The 18,077-nt window shown below is 47.4% G+C and overlaps 1 protein-coding gene across 3 annotated transcripts in view; it reads left to right on the top strand.

The window, feature by feature from the left end:
• Positions 1 to 18,077, top strand: part of PLXNA4 (plexin A4) — a 424,624-nt gene that overhangs the window by 366,045 nt on the left and 40,502 nt on the right. For all 3 annotated transcript variants that reach the window (XM_032105547.1, XM_032105545.1, XM_032105546.1), the window contains exons 17-23: positions 2,762 to 2,855; positions 3,538 to 3,777; positions 4,747 to 4,893; positions 9,836 to 10,070; positions 10,439 to 10,581; positions 13,592 to 13,860; positions 16,248 to 16,314. In XM_032105547.1, coding sequence (XP_031961438.1) covers positions 2,762 to 2,855; positions 3,538 to 3,777; positions 4,747 to 4,893; positions 9,836 to 10,070; positions 10,439 to 10,581; positions 13,592 to 13,860; positions 16,248 to 16,314 — 1,195 coding nt within the window. The remainder of the gene's footprint in view (positions 1 to 2,761; positions 2,856 to 3,537; positions 3,778 to 4,746; positions 4,894 to 9,835; positions 10,071 to 10,438; positions 10,582 to 13,591; positions 13,861 to 16,247; positions 16,315 to 18,077) is intronic.

The raw sequence follows: 18,077 nt of genomic DNA, 5'->3' as shown, positions 1-18,077 counted from the left end.
CTCTGCTTGCACCTGGCTGAGCATCCAGCTGCAGGCACAAATGCCAATGGCTGGTGATTTTCAAGGCAAGGAACAGTTTTATTTACTTTATTTTCAGGCCAGACAGGGTTTGGGAGAGATTTTATGTCTTCAGCAAACAAAAAACTGCTTTGGCTTTTTGCTTTCCGTCTCTCTGATCAGGTGTTGTGGCTGTGTTTATTACCTGTGGTCTGAGCCTGCAAGCTCAGATTCCAACCCAAATAGAGGATTTTTAACCTGTGGGTTTAAAACTGTGTGCAAAGATCTGGTTGATTAAATAAAAGGATTTGTGTTTATGTATAGACACACTCACATACCTGTACGTGTGCTCACACCTTGTATTTGTGTGGAACACGTAAAACCTTCCACTCAGTACAGATACAAAATCCCTTCTAGTTTGAATCAGCAGATTCAATTAATTATATTAGTAATTGATTATATTAGTAATGATATTATTATTGAATTATATAATAATAGCAATAAAAATAATGGGGTTTATTATTAATATAAAGGCTCTCAGCCAAAATTCAGAAGGTCCAGGACAGTGGAGAAAGAACAATTTGGTTTATACACTTCTGGTTTTTGGTTAACAAGCTGTCCCTAGATGATGATGTCAGGAATACTTACTGGGAAGCTGAATTTTGGGGAGAGGGTATTTTTTTTTTTTTTGTAAGGCAGGGAAGGGAATTTCTCTTGTAAGCAGATGTGTGACTTCAGCAGGATCCCCTGTGCGTTCAAGAAAACTCATCCAAGCAGATCTTATGGAAACACCAAATGTGGGTTTGCCCCATAAAATTTCCCATTAGCAATTTCCTGTCACAGTTGATGATTTCAGAGCAAAAAAACTTGAGATAGTCTGCAAAACTCAAGGTCAAATGTTTCCCTAACCACAGACCTGTCCAGTCCTTGAGTAAAAGACCAGGAGGAACATCCCAGAGAAGTGTCCCAGGAGTATCTGCTGAAAGATGTGGTTGAGCCAATTCTCTCTGGATTAGCCCAAACTGTTTGGTTCATCAGTGTGGGTGCAGCTGGAGGGGCTGGAACACAGCTCACCCAAACCTGACAGCTCTTCTGTGTAGGTTTGCATTCATTCCTGCCTCTCCAGCTGATTAATAATGGAAGATAAATGAGGAGCATTGAAAACAAAGGTCAGAAATGGGGCAGATTTGTTGGCTTCATCCTCACAGGGTGTTTATTCCCTGGTGTATTCTCACTTACAATGCACGTGCTTCACCTTTCCTGTATGTGCAGGTTTACCTGGAGGCAGGAAAGGGATTCTGAGCTTTCTCTTTACAATCCCATCGATTTCCACATGGCCTCCCCTTCCCAGCAGGAAATAAATTGCATCCTGGACAGCTTCCAAGGGGAGTTATAGAGGCAGGTGCTGAGACTTCTGGGAGCACTCCTCACCCTGGGAAACCCTCGGAGATGGGGCTGTCTCCTGATGACATTTCCTCATCCTGTCCTGGCTCTGTGAGCCATGACAGGTGAAGGTTTTGCTTTTTTGGATAACTCTTCTCCCTTCAGCCCCAGATCACGTTGCCCCCACCTCGTGCTGCAACAGCAGAGCTCACCCTGGTAGATCAGAGCTGCCTTAATTTGGGATGGCCAAAGCTGCCTGTGCTGAAGGCTTCTCCTTAATGTGGTGTTCAGAGTCAACCCTGAGAAGCCTGGGAATGGTTCTTTGCAGTTTCCTTCCTCCTTCCCCTACATTCCCTGAAGTCCCACAACCAGCATCTCTGGCTGCAGCTGGAAGAGGCAGGGGAAAGGAGAGAAGGGTGTTTCTGAGAGCTGTTTCCTTGTGGTAACAGCGATTGCAGGGAGTGAGGAGGGCTCCAGCTACATCTCCCCATAAAAGTGAGAAAATCCACTGTGGGCCGTGGCTTGCGTGAGTTGGCCTTCTCAGGAAATTGGTCTTTGAGCAAGGGGACACAGTGACTGGGAATCTCTGTTTGTGTTGGATCCTGATCTGCCTGGGCCACCACATGGAAACCAGGCCTTATGCACACCAAGGCTGAAGACTTTGGCTCAGTTTCTTCTAATTGCTGCAGGGCTGGGTTCCCTGGTGGCACCAAAGAGTTCACTGAGGTGACATTGTCATATTCAGGGTGAGGTTTGACAGCATGTTTGATATGGGGTTATAGACCTCAACCCAGAATCCTCAAGAGCTGCTTCCATTGGACTGTATCTGTGAGGGCTTTTTGGGTTGGGCACTGGAACAGCTCCCCAGGGAATGGTCACGGCCCCAAATCTGCCAGAGCTCCAGGAGTGTTTGGACAATGCTCTCAGGCACAGGGTGGGATTGTTGGGATGTCTGTGCAGGGCTAGGATTTGGACTGGATGATCCTTGTGAGTTCCAGTTCAGGATATTTTGTAATTCTGTGACTGACTGAAGTAAAATGGGAGATACAGCCTGTGGACCATTTTAAAGACCCTGTATCAAATCTCTGCTCTTCTTCTCATCACCAAATCTTGTGATTGCTGAGTCCTGACAATGAGAACCACGCAGAGGCTGCCTGACATGGCAGTTTCAGCCAGCATTTGTCTTTACTTATTTCTCCCCTTATGAATGAAAGAACAAAAAATTATTTGTTTTGTTCTTCCTTCCCCCACTACGGGACCGCGAGACGTGGTCAGATACTGTGCAACCAACATTTAGGGACACAGATCACCCATTCCTGGTGTGATGAGTTCTGACATCTATTAACTGGGTTCATTCTTTAATTCCATTTTTTTTCTCCAGTGGCAACACTCCCATTGCCGTGTGGGGAACTCACCTGGACCTCATCCAAAACCCTCAGATCCGGGCAAAGCACGGTGGAAAGGAGCATGTCAATGTGAGTATGACTGCAGAGCTGGGGGGAACACATGTCACAGTGGGGACAGAGACTGGCTGACAGGTCTGGAGCTTGAAATCTCCTATTGCAGCCTAAAAAAGAGGGCATGGTTTGTTCCCAGAAGTATTATATTGTACCTGAAGGACACAAAGAAAAAGTTTTTGGCAGGGCTGGAACCAAACTTCAGGGTCTTCTGAGACTTTCACCTTTGTCTTTGCTTCTCCAGCTTGCTGAGATTCATTTCAGGTAACCTGATATCCAAACTGGAATCCTGAGCACAACTGAGCATGCACTGCACAAACACTTTTGGAGAAACACCCAGAGTGTGAGACCTAATTGCAGGGTGGTAGCGAGGTTTTGACTAATCTGTGCTGTGTGAAAAATAAGGGAAGAAATTTCTATTTCCAGAAGGAAATGAAGTCAGGGAAAGCTGCTGACTGGCAACCCCAGAGGCTGAGCTCTCAAGAGGCACAGGATGCCCAGTTGAAATGCAAACACAGCTGCCCCAGGACTGTGAGGTGCAGAATAGCATGGAGATGAACTGCCAGGCTCTGTATTTTCCATAAACATTCCTTTTGTTGGGTTTTTTTCCCCAGAACTGTGAGGTGCAGGACAGCACAGGGATGACCTGCCAGGTTCCATACTTTCCATAAAACCCCTTGTGTTGGGTTTCTTTCCCCAGAACTGTGAGGTGCAGAACAGCACGGAGATGACCTGCCAGGCCCCAGCACTGGCTGTGGACCCCAATCACCATTCTGAGCTTGCCGAGCGCCCGGAGGAGTTTGGCTTCATCCTTGACAACGTGCAGTCCCTGCTGATCCTCAACAAAACCAACTTCACCTACTACCCCAACCCGATCTTCGAGGTTTTCAATCCCTCAGGGATCCTGGAGCTGAAGCCTGGAAGTCCCATCATCCTGAAGGTGAGATGGGGACCAAAAACTGGATGAGGAAAGACAAACAAATTCTGCCTATGCCCTCTCTGTGCCTGCCAGCAGCCCCATAAATCATCCTGATTGCACCCCAGAAACTTCCTCCGTTCCTTACCCCATATGGAACCATATCAGAGTCACCATCAGCAAACACCAAGCACTGCCCACACCCATAACTAAAAATATATACTCCTGATGCAGATACCTGTGTGCGGCCTGAATTTGTACCCACTGCTGTTCACCAGAGACTATTTTCTACCATTTCAATGGGGCTGACACTTAAATACCCAACTCTGTTTCCTTTCTTGGACATTCAAGACCTTCTTCTCACCCCTGTTTAAACCCAAACCAGTCCTTTGCCATTTCTGTAATCTGCACAGCAATACAGAGAAGGAATTTTATGATGGAGCATTTCTGTATCAGTATTTTGATGTGGTCCATATGCAAATAAATTATTTTGCCTGTAGATGCTTTTTGTACGTTTGGAAGGAAGTCGGATTTACTTGCCTGACTACATTTAGTGAGGGCTTTATTGCACAGGACTTAAATGGAACATTTCTCATCCAGTTCCAGAGAGGGAGGAGCAGGACAGGCTGTTGTGACTGCTTTCAGTCTGTAGCCACTCAAGCTGTTCTCTGCATGACTTTCAAAATTGGCTTTTCCTCTCTGTGTTAGCAAATGGTGAACTACAAATGGCATAATAGAATCATCTTCAGGTTGGAAGGCACCTTAAAGACCATCCCATTCCAACCCCCTGCCATGGGCAGGGACACTTTCCACTAGACCAGGTTGCTCCAAGCCCCATCCAGCCAGGCCTGGAGCAGTGTCAGGGATCAGCCATCCACACCTATCAAATGCAGTATCAACACTTGTATCAATGGAATGAACCAGAGGGGGAAAGAAAACTCTTTCCTGATGTTTATTTGGTTATTTTGGGGTGTGATATTGCTTTCTGTGCAGGGCAGGAATCTGATCCCCCCGGTGGCAGGAGGCAATGCCAAGCTGAACTACACCGTTCTGGTGGGTGAGAAGCCCTGTGCGGTGACCGTGTCAGACGTGCAGCTCCTCTGCGAGTCCCCAAACCTCATTGGAAGGCACAAGGTGATGGTAAGTGGGTCCTGACCCTCAGCTTCTGCTCCCTGGGTGGCTTGGGAGGGCACAACAGTGCTGAAGAGCTGGCAGAGAGCTCCAAGGGGTTTGCATCACCATTTGCCTTTCCAGGAACATCAGGGCTCCTTTTTGATATAATATCCTCATCAAGGGTAGCTTGGAGAAGTAGAACAACGGAAAAGTGACCTGGAGATCTTTGTGGACAGTGAAAAACCTTTCATGATCAAACCCCAGCAGAAGAGTTTGCCTCTCTTCTGTTTTTATATGGGCTGTACGAACCCTGGATGCTCATGTGAGGTCACATAGGTAACATGTTCCTACATAATGCTGTGAAATTCAGTGCTGTCCCCATCACTTATTGGCATGATGGTGACTAAAATTTGCCTTTATATAGGAGAGGGAAAAAAAAAGCAGGATGTGGACAATAGTGTGACTGGACTTTGGGGTTTTGACTTCTATAAAACTTAGTGTGCTCCTGCAAATGCTTCCTGAAAAATGGACCTGGTGATTACATCAGAGGGAGCTTCTCCTCCTCTCACCGTTTATTTATTTACTCCTTTTTTTACTTTCCTCTCAATAATTTGAATTCCTTGATGCTGCTGCTTGATAAACAGCATATCAGCAAACACCCTGGAGCTGTACCAAACTGTGGGTGGGAGCAACAAAAGCTGACAACTGACACCAGTGTTTCTCATTCCTTGTGAACAACTTGTTTTTCTGTTGCCCTCCCCAACGCTGTATCTGTCACATATTAATTAATTTATTTATATCAGTGCAGTGATACTCAGAAAGTTTGATCTTTAAAAAGATTTTTCTGGGAACTTTTAGGAAGCAGAGTTTATGATGACCATTTTGGGCCTTGTTTGTGGCTGCTGCTGGGATCCCTCGTAGTGGCCCCTTAAATTCTCTGTGCCAAAGTTTCTCATCTGGAAAATAGAGGTAATAATCCTTTCCAGCCATGCAAATACACCGTGACTCTCGATTCATTGCAAAGCACATTAAGACACTCCAAGAGGAGCAATAATGAAGTGAGAGATTTTCTCTGTGTGAAAACCAAAGCTTTTGAGCACAGCAATAAATGTTCTCTGTCATTTTCATGGATATAATTAAACATATGGTTAGTCAGAGACGGACAAAGACAATCCTGGGGAGAGAAAACTCAAAGCCAGGTGAGCAATAATCAACCCCTGGGGATCCAGGATGACGGACATCTGGCCAGGCTGTACTAATTGGAAAGACTCCCCTGTTCCTGCTGCTTGGGACAGTTTAAGTGAAGCCAAAGATTAAAACACAATCCCTTTTTGAGGATGCCGGTGAAACGAGGGATACTGCTGGGAAACTGGGAAGATGATGGAGGTGCTCAATGATGGACTTTGCATCTGGAAGCAGGGCTGGGAAATGCCTCCTCCAGCATGGCACAGCATCCCTGCTGCTCGAGCTGGGGTCAAATGTATCCCCACATTTCAAACAAACACCTCTTTGATGGCCAGGATAACTGACAGGTAGTTCCTCCTCCTGATTCTGCCAAAGATTTACTGCGTGACCTTGAGGAAATTGTTGAAGAAACCCTTTCTTGCAAAGTGAGGTGGCCACGAGCTGAGAAGGGGCCATGGGAGTGAATCAACCAGTGCAAAACAGAGATTATTTCTAAGGGAAGGAGCAGTGGCAATGACACACATTGATGTCAACACGTTTTTGATCTGGTTCAGCTGTCTTTTACACAATGACAGAGTTAAGTACTTGAAAAAAATAGCCAAGAAATAAAAGGTCTGAGCGGTGGTTAAGAAGAAGATTGACTAAAACTCAGAGGCAAGTTTTTTCCAAGGAAAAGAAGGAGATGTGGGGAAGATCCATGAGTGGCTATGCCAGAGAAGGTCTGCAGGGAGGATGTGGAATACATTTGAAGGTTTGCTGGTATCTGATGCAGTCTGGAAAATCACACCAAACTCTCTATAATGAATGGAGATATGGTCAAATGCAGCAGCTGAAGTTCAGGGCGTGATTCATCTCATCCTAAGAGGGACCATTTCATCTGGCCAGGACAAATTTGCACCAGGAAAGACTCCTTCAGCACTCCTGAACTCCTACAGGAGCGGCCACTAAGACTTTGTTGAGGAAACTGGGCTCTGACGTAGAGCCCATTTAGAACATTTAGTGTAATTCAGGACAAACTGATCGTTAATAGTCTTAAAACATGGCCAAATTGCTGTTGTTTCATGGGTTCATGTCCAGTCTTCTGGAAGGTAAAAATGGTTTCCTCCACAACCACTCAGTGGATTAAGAAATAAAGTAGGGCTATATGAGCATATTTTCTTGTGTTTCTTTTAAAAGCTCACAATAACACAGCAGCCTCGTAGACTTTCTTCTTCAAGAGCTAGATTCCTCAGATCATGGCAGCTTCGCTTGTGGATTGTGAGACTTTCCCAATGATGAAACCACTTTTAAAGAGGAACACACTGGGCCTAACTTTGAACACCTGCTTTTGGGAGCTTAGATCCCCTTATCATTAATGGAGAGAAATGGGAACTTCTACTGAATAAAACGTCTCATCCCAATGTCAAAGGTGTCAGAAGCAGCTCACATAAATCACATCCTGAAAGTGGTTTTTCTCTTTGTTGACTCTGGAATCACACTGCAGTGTCTAACTTGGATGTGTATGCGGAATATTTGGTGAGAGAAATCCCACCCGTGGAGACAGGCTGTTCTTCCAGCTTTGAGGATGGACCCGTGCTGGGATTTGGGATGGGAGAGTTGTTTTAGTCTGATATTCCTTGAATGGACTCGTCTGACTGCAGGGCTTGGAGAAAGAGAAAATGAAACAGAATTAATCTATTTACTGATCCACTGACAGGAAGGAAAGTGTGTAAATTGGTGAGCAAATTTTGCTGGGAGGATTTGGGACAGTGGCCTAGGACAAAAGGGAACAACTTCCAGTGCATGAATTAGGATGTGATTTTGGCAGTTTGTCTGCTCAGCTGAGCAGGCGACATTCCAGCACCAAACCTTAGGATTGATGAGTGAGTTGGATCTCATATCTTGGAGTAGGTGGGGAAACTCATTACTGCTGCATCCCCAGCTAAGGGTCTGAGGTTCCTTGGTCACTGAAAATGCTCTACAAGCCATCAGTGTCATGGCACCAACTGGTCATCTTAAAACTCTGTTACCTGATTAGAAGAGTTTAGGATAAGTTTTGTTTTTCATCGTGGACATTTTATCTTCTAGACCCCATTCCAAAATGGCATGAAAGGACCTTATGGATGGAAATCAGCTGTTTTCAGACAGTCACTTTGGTCTTGTCTGTGACATAAGGGTTGTAGTTGTCTCTCTTTCGCCAGGGCCTATGGAAGAGCAGCCTACATCTGGTGGTAGAGCAAAACAACCATCTTCCCTGAGACTGGGACTGGAATAACTTCTAGGAGGTGATAAAGTCACAGAGACTGATGTTCCCAGAAAGGGTTGGGGTGGAGAGCACCTGGGAAAATTCATTAATTCATGATTCTGCTCCACGGTCTCTTCTGCTGGCTCTAGCTGGGCCAGTTTCTTCCTCCTGCAGCTTGGAGAGGAAACCAGAGTAGGTTCCTGAGCTGAGATATGGGAAGCTCTGGGATTAATATGTGCCCAGGCAGGCTGGAGACAAACTGAGTAACTGAGAGCCAGTAGGATGGAGAACAAGGCTGAACACCAGGCTGGGGCGTAGGGGAGAAACATTAGGAGATATGAGGGAGAACTCCTCATAAGGGAGGAAGAAAGACGTTTAATTCCATGCTGCAGTGGTCCCAGGTGCAATGGGAGTAGGAAACACTGAGCCCTAGGGTCTTGAGTGCATTTCAGCAAGAGTTTGCTCTTTGTGCAGGGCCAGCTGCTCCTCTCTGTGACACAGCTCAGCTGGGGTGAAGTGATGGGGCTCATCCATCCTTCGAGCTCTTTGCATGGCGTCTTCCCGGCTTTCTGCTGATCTACAACCAGCATTCCCAAACCACAGCTCAGCCCTAGAAGCCTTTTTTACTTCAGTCCAGCCAGCAGAGCTTTTCTCCCACCACTCAAGCTTTTCCTACTCTACAAATAGCTTTGAAAAGCCTTGTAGTAGCCTGAAGCCAGCAGTATCCTGTGGGATTCCTGTTGGGAGTGTTGTTCATGTTGTAAAAAGGGGCTCTAAGGGACTTGCTTCAGCAGAACATTTTGTTGGGCTTGTAGCAGGAATGCTTGCAGGGTTTCTTTCTGGTTGTTAAAAACAAGGCCCTTGCACAGCAGCTTCTTCCAGAGGCTGGAAGCAGCCCTGGGAACCTCTGGATGTACATGGAGAATGAAAAGCTGTGTTCAGCTCCTACTGGTGAGCAACTGCGGTTGTCCTGACAATGTGTGGCTATAAAGGGAAGTGTAAAAAGCATAGGCCAGGCTTTGTGAGGTTTGTGGTGCTGTTTTACTATCCCAGAAGCTTCCAAGAACAGTTTTATCTGATGGGAGAGTCAAAAGAAAATACTGACTCTGATTTCTGCAGTCCCACTGTACTGACTGGGTCAGGTGTCCCCTGCTCCACTGTGGGGTTAGGACCCAGCAGACCATAACCATGAGCTCTGTGTCCTGTGTGTATTTTGGGACTAATTGACACCAGTGCCCCATACAACACGTCAGGATGGGGAATGAACAACCCAGAATGAAATCCAAACTGATATTCAGAAATTGTGACCGGTGGCTTGTCTCACCACAAGTCCTTTTCTTGTTTGGTTCACGGTGATTCTGCCAACAGAGGTGATTCTGTCTGGCATTTCAGGTATTTTTAAGCTGTTCCATATCCAAATACTTCCCCTTTTGCCTTGGGAGACAAGGAGATGTCACCATTCACCCTCAGCCAGGACGATGGGTTGGACAACGATGGAGTTCCTCTGCGTTCCTGCTTTTTTGACAGTTTCAATGCAGCTCTTTGCTTCTTTCCCTCTAGGCTCGTGTAGGAGGGATGGAGTTCTCTCCAGGGATGGTCTACATCTCCCCAGACAGCCCTCTCAGCTTGCCAGCCATCGTCAGCATTGCGGTGGCCGGTGGGCTGCTCATCATCTTCATCGTGGCCGTGCTGATCGCGTACAAGCGCAAGTCCAGGGAGAGCGATCTCACCCTCAAGCGCCTGCAGATGCAGATGGACAACCTGGAGTCCAGGGTGGCCCTGGAGTGCAAAGAAGGTAGGATGAGGAAGGCAGGATGACACTGTGTCAGTGTTGGTGGAAGGGAGCCATCCAGCCACAAAGCTTTGAGCCAAAATACCACAGGGTTAAACCCTCTGGGTGTGGCTCAAGCCTGGATCTAAAGTGACTTTCCCTGTTTCCCCTGAATCCAGACTTTCTCCACCCTGTCCTAACTGGGTTTGATAATTCAAAGTCCACAGGAAGCCTTGGCACATGTACCTGGGGAAAGGGACACTGCTCTTGTCCACCTTCTTCCTCTCCATGTGTTGCCTCTCCTTCTTCATGAGGGTCTGGGGGCTCTTCCCATCCTGATGAGAGTGATCTGGATTTTCACTGCTCCCTGAGTTGTTCTGTTTTTGTGCCAGCCTTTGCAGAGCTACAGACAGATATCCATGAGCTGACGAGTGACCTAGATGGAGCCGGGATCCCTTTCCTCGACTACCGAACCTACACGATGAGGGTGCTTTTCCCTGGCATTGAAGATCATCCAGTCCTAAGGGATTTGGAGGTAAAACAACATTTCCTGCTTCTGGCTCCTCTCTGCCTTCCTGTTCAGTTCTGAATTCCAGAGATTCTGTGTCAGTGGTGGGGATGTGATGACTTGGTTATGCTGTGTCCTACTAGGAGTGAAACAGGTCCTCATCAAAAATCTGGGTTGAAGGTGGAAATGTTTGCTGTTATCTTAGATCATACTAGATCACAAAATCATTTAGGTTGTAAAAGACTTCTGTGATCTTCAAGCCTAACCATTAACCCAGTGCTGCCAATTCCACCACTAAACCATGTCCCCAAGTGCCACATTCACAAACTTTTTGAACACTTGTGGGGGATTGTAATCTGACCACTCCCCTGGGCAGCTTGTTCCATCTCCTGATCACCCTTTCAGCAAAGCATTTTTTCCTAATATCCAATCTAAACGTCCCCTGGCAGAACTTTAAGGCCATTTCCTCCCATCCTGTCACTTGCTACCTGTTAAATTCCGTCTGATCACTCACTTATTTGGAAGACTCTCATAAATCCATATGCATTGGGTCTACTCAATTAAGCTTCTCTTTGGTCTTAACCCTTCTGTAGCTTGATTTTTAGACTGGATTTAATATTTTCTGCCACGCAGGGGCAAGGAAAACCAGTTGTATGACAGAGGAGCATGTTTGCCTGTGCCATCCAGCCTTGCATGACCCTCACACTACCAAGAGGCCAGGGTTTTTTTGTAGCAACCCCTATAAAATATCCCCCTGTCACTGAGGGAGGTTCACCTTTGCTGCACTCTGGTTTGCAGTGAGATCAGAAAACCACAGTGTCAGTCTGTCCATATCCTGCCCACATCTTCCTCCTCCACCTCAAACCACTGGAGGAAGAGTGGGAGGACAGTGAGACATTGTTCACAAATCTTGGGGTCTACGCAGAGCCTGTGTTACCTGAGTCGTGTGATAGGAGCTTGGTGGGAGGCCAGGTGAGGTCTGCCAGGCTAAAATCTGCTCCAGGCTCTGGCAGATGGACAGGCTCTGCTGTAGGAATACCTGGGCCGGAGAATCAGGAGCCTACATCATGGCCAAGGTGTTGGCTGAGCTCTCTGCAAAGCCTTTGGCAGGCTCTGAGCATGGGCCTGGGAGATTTCTGGAGGCCAGGACTGGGCTTGGTTGGCAGGAAGGAGGAGCAGGAGCTGGCACAGGCAGGCCTACGCTTGGCTGGCTGTGTAATCAGAGATGCCTGCTCGGTTTTGCTCCTGCCATTCGGAAGAGCCAAAATTCATCCGACTGTGTGGAGAGAGACATTGAAAAACATGATCTGTCAGCAAGGAGGGCTTTTGGGACTGGGTAGGAGGCTGAATTACACGTAACTATCGTATAGGTTTGGGGTGCAGGTCAAGTGGCCTCCAGCTGCTTTCCCTCAGGACGGGCAGCTCAGGAGCTCCCACAAACGAGCAGGAGAAATGAGGGGTGCTGAATCTCCCTCTCACGTGTGTGCACACAAACACTTCCATTATCCCCACAGCCAGCTGCAATACCTACATTCATTAACCCCATCCAGCTGATCACAGAACAGCATCTGACCCCTGCAGAGGCCTTAGCACGGATGCTCCCCTGTGTAGATACACACTGAGCTGATGTTTCAATCCAACACCTTTGATCTCTTCTCCCTTTCATTCCATTCATTGTTTTTTTTCTTAATCCTTTGTAAAGCTTCGCCAGCTCTCTGTGTCAACATCTTTGGCTACTAACGTGAAGGCAGCTCTCATTCTGCTCCCTTCTCTGAAGAACCCAGAAGGAATTGCTATTTATTGCAAAAGGCCCCAGCACAGATCCCGCAGAGAGGAGGTCTTACTTATTTCCAGTTCATTTGCTAATTAACTGCTTCCAGATGCAGTGCAAAATACTTTTCTTGTTATTTTGTTTTAATTCTCCATAATAACCCAGGGATAGACAATATTAAATGTTCAAGCAAGTGAGTTAAAAATAATTATTGGCGGGATGGGTGGTGGTGGTTTGTTGGTTGGTTGGTTGGTTGTCTCAAGCTATTTAAGAAGTAATTTATTTGTTGGACGCAAAAAGAGTTGAGAACTCTAATTTCCAGAATGAGAAAGTAATGACTCAATGAGGGGCCTTGCATTGCTTGGCTGTTTAGGCAAGCCAACTTATTTTGTAATAAAGTGCCAGCTTTGGGTGGTTATTAATTCATATATTCCTTGATGACATGTGTTGCTCTGTGGTGAGACCCTCCAGCTTCCGAGGAAGCTTCTTCAAGGGCTAGAACAGCTTCAGCAGCATGGAGGGATGAGTCTGAGGTTCTCTATTTAGGTTCCATTAATGCCTAGAGCCAGAAGGACCAAAAGGCCACTGTGGAGCCAGGCTCCAGCACTGAGGTCCTAAATTCTTCCATATAAAAATGAGTTCACCATCCTCTCAGTTAAGAAATATGAGACTTATCAATCTCTCTGTGTCCAAAACACCTCAGCTCCCAAACCCAGGGGTTCTACTGCAGCTCAGAGTGTCCTCTCACACCTTCACCTGCCTTGCTCTTCAAAACAAGGCCCAGCTGCATGGCCACCATCCCGGCCACTGCCTCACTGCATCTCTTCATCTCCTCAAAACCTCACCCTGGCCTCTTCCCGTTCACTCTCTTGCTGCCTCTCCCTGTTCCCTAAAGCTGAACCCCAAACCTCTGCGAGCAGGTTTCTTGCAGGGGTGAGAAAGAAGTTTTGGATGAAATCAGAGTAAGACTTCAGTCTGACTAAAATAACAATATAACAGTGGCACGGTGACACATTAAGGCACTAGAAATCCGTTTTGGATGTACTATTCAGAGACAGAAACACAGGGTTAGAAAAATCATCTGGATGTGGCTGGGAGTCTTCTCAGACTTCCTAATCATTAGATGATGTATGGATTCTCTTCCGGTCTGTCCTTAGCTGGAGGAGCTGGAGTGACGAGAGCAGAGATAGCAAAGGGGGTGTGACAATGGGAGGTTTGACAGTGGGAAAATGAGGAGAGGAAAAAACTCCCTTTCTTCTTGTGCAGGTCCCTGGCTACCGGCAGGAGAGGGTAGAGAAAGGCCTGAAGCTCTTTGCCCAGCTCATCAACAACAAAGTTTTCCTGCTGTCCTTCATCCGCACGCTGGAGTCGCAGCGCAGCTTCTCCATGCGGGACCGCGGCAACGTGGCCTCGCTGATCATGACGGTGCTGCAGAGCAAGCTGGAGTACGCCACCGACGTCCTCAAGCAGCTCCTGGCTGACCTCATAGACAAAAACCTGGAGAGCAAGAACCACCCCAAGCTGCTGCTCCGCAGGTAAGGATGCCTGGGCATGGAGGGAGCCGGGCTGGGAAGGCTGTGCCCTCATAAACATTGTAATCTTTGGAGATGTAGATCTTGCTCCATTCTCCTCCCTAACCAAAAAGTAGTCAATGATAAAAAGTTACAGAACTAATCCACCTCTGGATTTTCATGTGGATCCTCCAGAAAGTTTCATAAAGACAGAAAAAGCTCAATGCTTATTTTGAGCTCTTTGCATGCTTACAATGTTAATTTATGCTTATATTTCCTTTTAACCTGAAAACTCCAATCAGGTTGTGTAGGACCTAAATTAACATCACATACATGGTGTATTAAATCCCTGGTGAGAGGACATCAACTTCTTCCATCTCCTGCCTGGGACATGGATTTCCCAGCTTTGTTTCTTGTTCCTGAGTTAACTACGGACACATGGAGAGCCTTCAGCTGCATTGTGGGATCTCATTTCTCTCCCAGAGCTGGGAGTTCATGGAAATCAGCAGAAGAGCAGGACAACAGAACTGGTTTCATACAGGGAACAAGCTTGGATTGGTGCTTCTTGGCCTGGTCTAAAGTCTAAACTCCACAGTTCTGTGGGAAACCTCGAATTAGGAATCCACTGCTCTGTAATTAATGTACTTTCCCTGCCTAGGGAAGTGCTGCCTCTTCCCCCTTTAGGATCAGATTCATCTCCTTTTCACAGACTGAACCAACCCTCCTGGTTCAAGGACCCTAAATAAAATCAGGGGGAGTCTTCTGGAGATGAGTGTCCTTTGCCACTGCTCAGAGCTGACTCTGAGGAGCCCTCAGTTGATTACGATGGATGGCTTGGACACAGAGGAGACGTCTGGTGCCTGCTGGGCTGGGAGGTTTTTCATCTGGCACACAGCCCACTGTGGAGAACCAGCAAAAAAGGAGCAGAAGGCACTTCCTGGCATTCAGGGCAGCAATGCCAGGGGCAGAGACTGGACTTTGCTTTGGCGTCTGTTAACTCCCTGATGTGATTCAAGTCCTACAGCCAGGCTGGTGACCACCCTCCAGCTGACCCCAGGCTTCTTGTCTGTGCTTCTCCTCTGATGCTCGATGGCACCGCCTCCTTCCAACTGCCTCCCCCCTTCAATTCCTCCTTTTCCTTCCCCTTTTTCTATCCCTTTGTGTTCCCTTGCTGCTCATTCCTGTCTTGTCCTGAGCAATCCATCTTTCCTCTTTCTCCTTCTTCCAGTTCTCTTTTAACTCAAATCCTCTTTTTTGGAAATGAATCATGGCCTTTGGGAGGACAGCCAGGGAACAAAGAAGGCACATCCACTGTTCCAAACCCTGGAAACACCAGGAGAAGTCAGGGAAGTAAGTCCTGCACTGAGCAGCACCAGAACAGAACATGTGAATATCTAAATGCCTTGGGTTAGATGTTGGTGTGAGTGCCTCAGACAGCTCTTTAGAGCAGCTGGATTCAAAGGGAAGGAATGCTTCCCTTCCCACCCATTAGTGAAAGGGAATGTTTTGCAGTTTTGGAGGTGTTTGATGGAAGGAAGGAGCTGGCAGAAGTGATTTTCCCACCTCACCTGTGTCCAGTGCTCATCTCACATGAAATCTACGGCCCCAAAGAGATTTTCAGGGCAGAGAAAAACAACGACAAGAAGCGAGAACCTCTGCATGGCTTTGGTGAGAGCCAGGACAAGGAGGACCCACTTTAATTCACCCAGGCAGGGACTCCTCTTTTTTCTTGGTTTCTCCAAGTTTCTCTAGGTTTCTCTTGGTTTTTCTCCAGTCAGTGCATGTAGTGGAGCCAGCACAGGTTTATCCCATGTTCCTGATGCCCACACCATATTTACAGGTCCAAGTCAGTGTTTCTGTAGGAGAAGCTCACCCTGAAGCCTCGAGATGGATTTTTCTTCGATTGAGGACAGCGTGCTCAAGGGCAAAAGGATGAGCTCCGTGTATGTGCCACATTGACACATTGAGGAGAATAATCACTCCCAAATGCCAGGGAGATAGGCAGTGCCAGATAACCGTTCCCTGGAGACTTAGATCTGTCTCTCCTGAGTATTTATACAGCATACTTGACATATGGCCTCGCTCTGAGCTCCTCAGATTTGATGGATTTATCCCCTCCGAGCTCTTTGGAGAAGATTCCCTCAAATGTCGTCAACTCCTTTTAGTTGTTGGAGAAACTGAAAACAGACAAAAAGCGACTTGTAGTCACAAGAGAATCAGCAGGGCAGCAAGGACTTTCCTGCAGGTTTCCTAAATCCAAAACTGAAACAGGGAACTTAGGATGTGCTAAATCCTGATGGTGCCACGCCAGACTTCCCACTGGGCAGGAAGATGGACAAGGACAGTATTTTGGTAGGACCAGCATGACTAACACATTTCCAATTTGCTTTTTTCTCCCTGGTCAACTTTAGGACAGAGTCTGTGGCTGAGAAAATGCTCACCAACTGGTTCACCTTCCTCCTCTACAAGTTCCTCAAGGTAAGAGGAGCAGCATGCCTGGAAAAACTGCTGCTTTAATGCATTTCTTCTTGGTGAGGTTCAGTTGGGGTGAAAACTTGCCAGATATAAAGTTAAAGGCTTTTTCTTTTGCCTCTGGAAGGAGGTCACTGCCTAATAGGAGATGGGCTGTTTTCTGACCCAGGGAGAACAAAGAAGGATGCTTCGTTAGAGAGGCAGCCTGTTGGTCTCTCCCTTGTAGAGAGGTGGGATCTAAGGGTCAGTGCCAAAATGCGGAGGATTTCAGAGCCTGACTGAGACCTGTGTGGAAAATGCTGTCCTTTTACCAGCAGACTGAGGTCTCCATCATGTGGTGACCCATATTTTCAGTGCACAGTGGAGTGAGATCTCCTTCCACCCCAGCTCAAAGGCAGAAATGAGACCCAGCCCCAGGAGGAGTGGAAGGACGCTCGTGAGCAAAGCTGTGTGAAAGAACTTGACTGGAAGAATTTGAGGCACTCCCTGAGCTCTCTCATTCCTCCTGGAAGGTCTCCTTGGGGTTTGTGCAGTTAAAAAAGTCTTTCAGTCTTTAAGCCCTGCCACTGACTGCTGGGGGATCCAATTTCCCCTTGGGGACCCACACTGAGCCTCAAGAATCTCAATTGCCAAGGCACCAAGCTCAGGGCCAGCCTTTTTGGAAGGAGCTGAGCTCTGCACCTCTCCCCCACTCCCACTGCAGCTGCTAAATATCCTCCCACCTCACATCCTCATTTGGACAGAATAACCACTTCTGCCTGGCAATTCAAGGCTTTACAAATAAAACCCAATCCCCCTGAGCCTTCCTCAGGCACGACCAGTTCAAGGATGAGCACAGGGGAAAGTTTTGAAGGTCCCTGGAAGGTAATTTCAGTGACTTCAGTATCAGATCCCCGCTTTCAGCTGAAAGGAAAGGATATAAGGAGGTAACTCTCTAAAGAGCTGCTTTTGTAATAGGCTTTTTTCACCCCACTCAGCTACTTGTCTTCTTGCCTTAGCCTGAACAGAGGCCTGATAAGGGCAGGAGACAGGCACACAGAAGCAATATGCTGCTGGCAGATAAGCTAATTAAGTGGGAGACAGGTGTAGGGACTGAAAAAGGCGCCACTTTGCTTCCGATTTTTAACTTGTTTTCGCTGGGATTTATACCAGAGGAAAATGACCTCGCTCCTTGAGTTGGGACACAAGAGGAGAGGGCGAGGAGGGGAGAAAGAAGGAAGGGACGAAGGGGAAGGGAGGCAGGAGCAGAGAGTTGGGCAGCATGGAACTGAGGGAGGGCAGCAAGGGAGGAAAAGTGTCAGAAGAGGACAGCAGTGAGTGGGAATGATGAGGAGTAATTAGGGACAGATGAGCTTTGCTGTGCCTGCCTGGGGCTGCTAGTTGCTGTCCTGTGCTGGGCCCCACGCATCTGTCACCACCACACAGGTCCAGGAACACATCTGCCTTCAGCATGAGAGTGCTCAGGGAGTCTGTGGACTCCAACCAGACACCCAGGGTGGGGCACCAGCCATCCATCTGCATTTAAAACCTGCTTCCAGGTCGTCAGGGACCTATCCCACCACCTGCTTCAGGGCAAAGCTCTGGCCTGGTGGCAACCACTCGAACAAACCCAGCATTGCCAGGGAACAATGACACCTTTGTCCCATGACAGGACACCCACAGAGTCACAGAATATCCTGAGCTGGAAGGGACCCACAAGGATCATCGAGTCCAACTCCCAGCCCTGCACAGGACCATGCCCAAGGGTCACATCATATGCCCAAGGGCTG

Source organism: Corvus moneduloides, chromosome 4 (genome assembly GCF_009650955.1).
Source record: "Corvus moneduloides isolate bCorMon1 chromosome 4, bCorMon1.pri, whole genome shotgun sequence".
NCBI lineage: Eukaryota > Metazoa > Chordata > Aves > Passeriformes > Corvidae > Corvus > Corvus moneduloides.
Note: the sequence above shows the minus strand (reverse complement) of the source record. Positions and strands in the feature narration are given on the sequence as shown.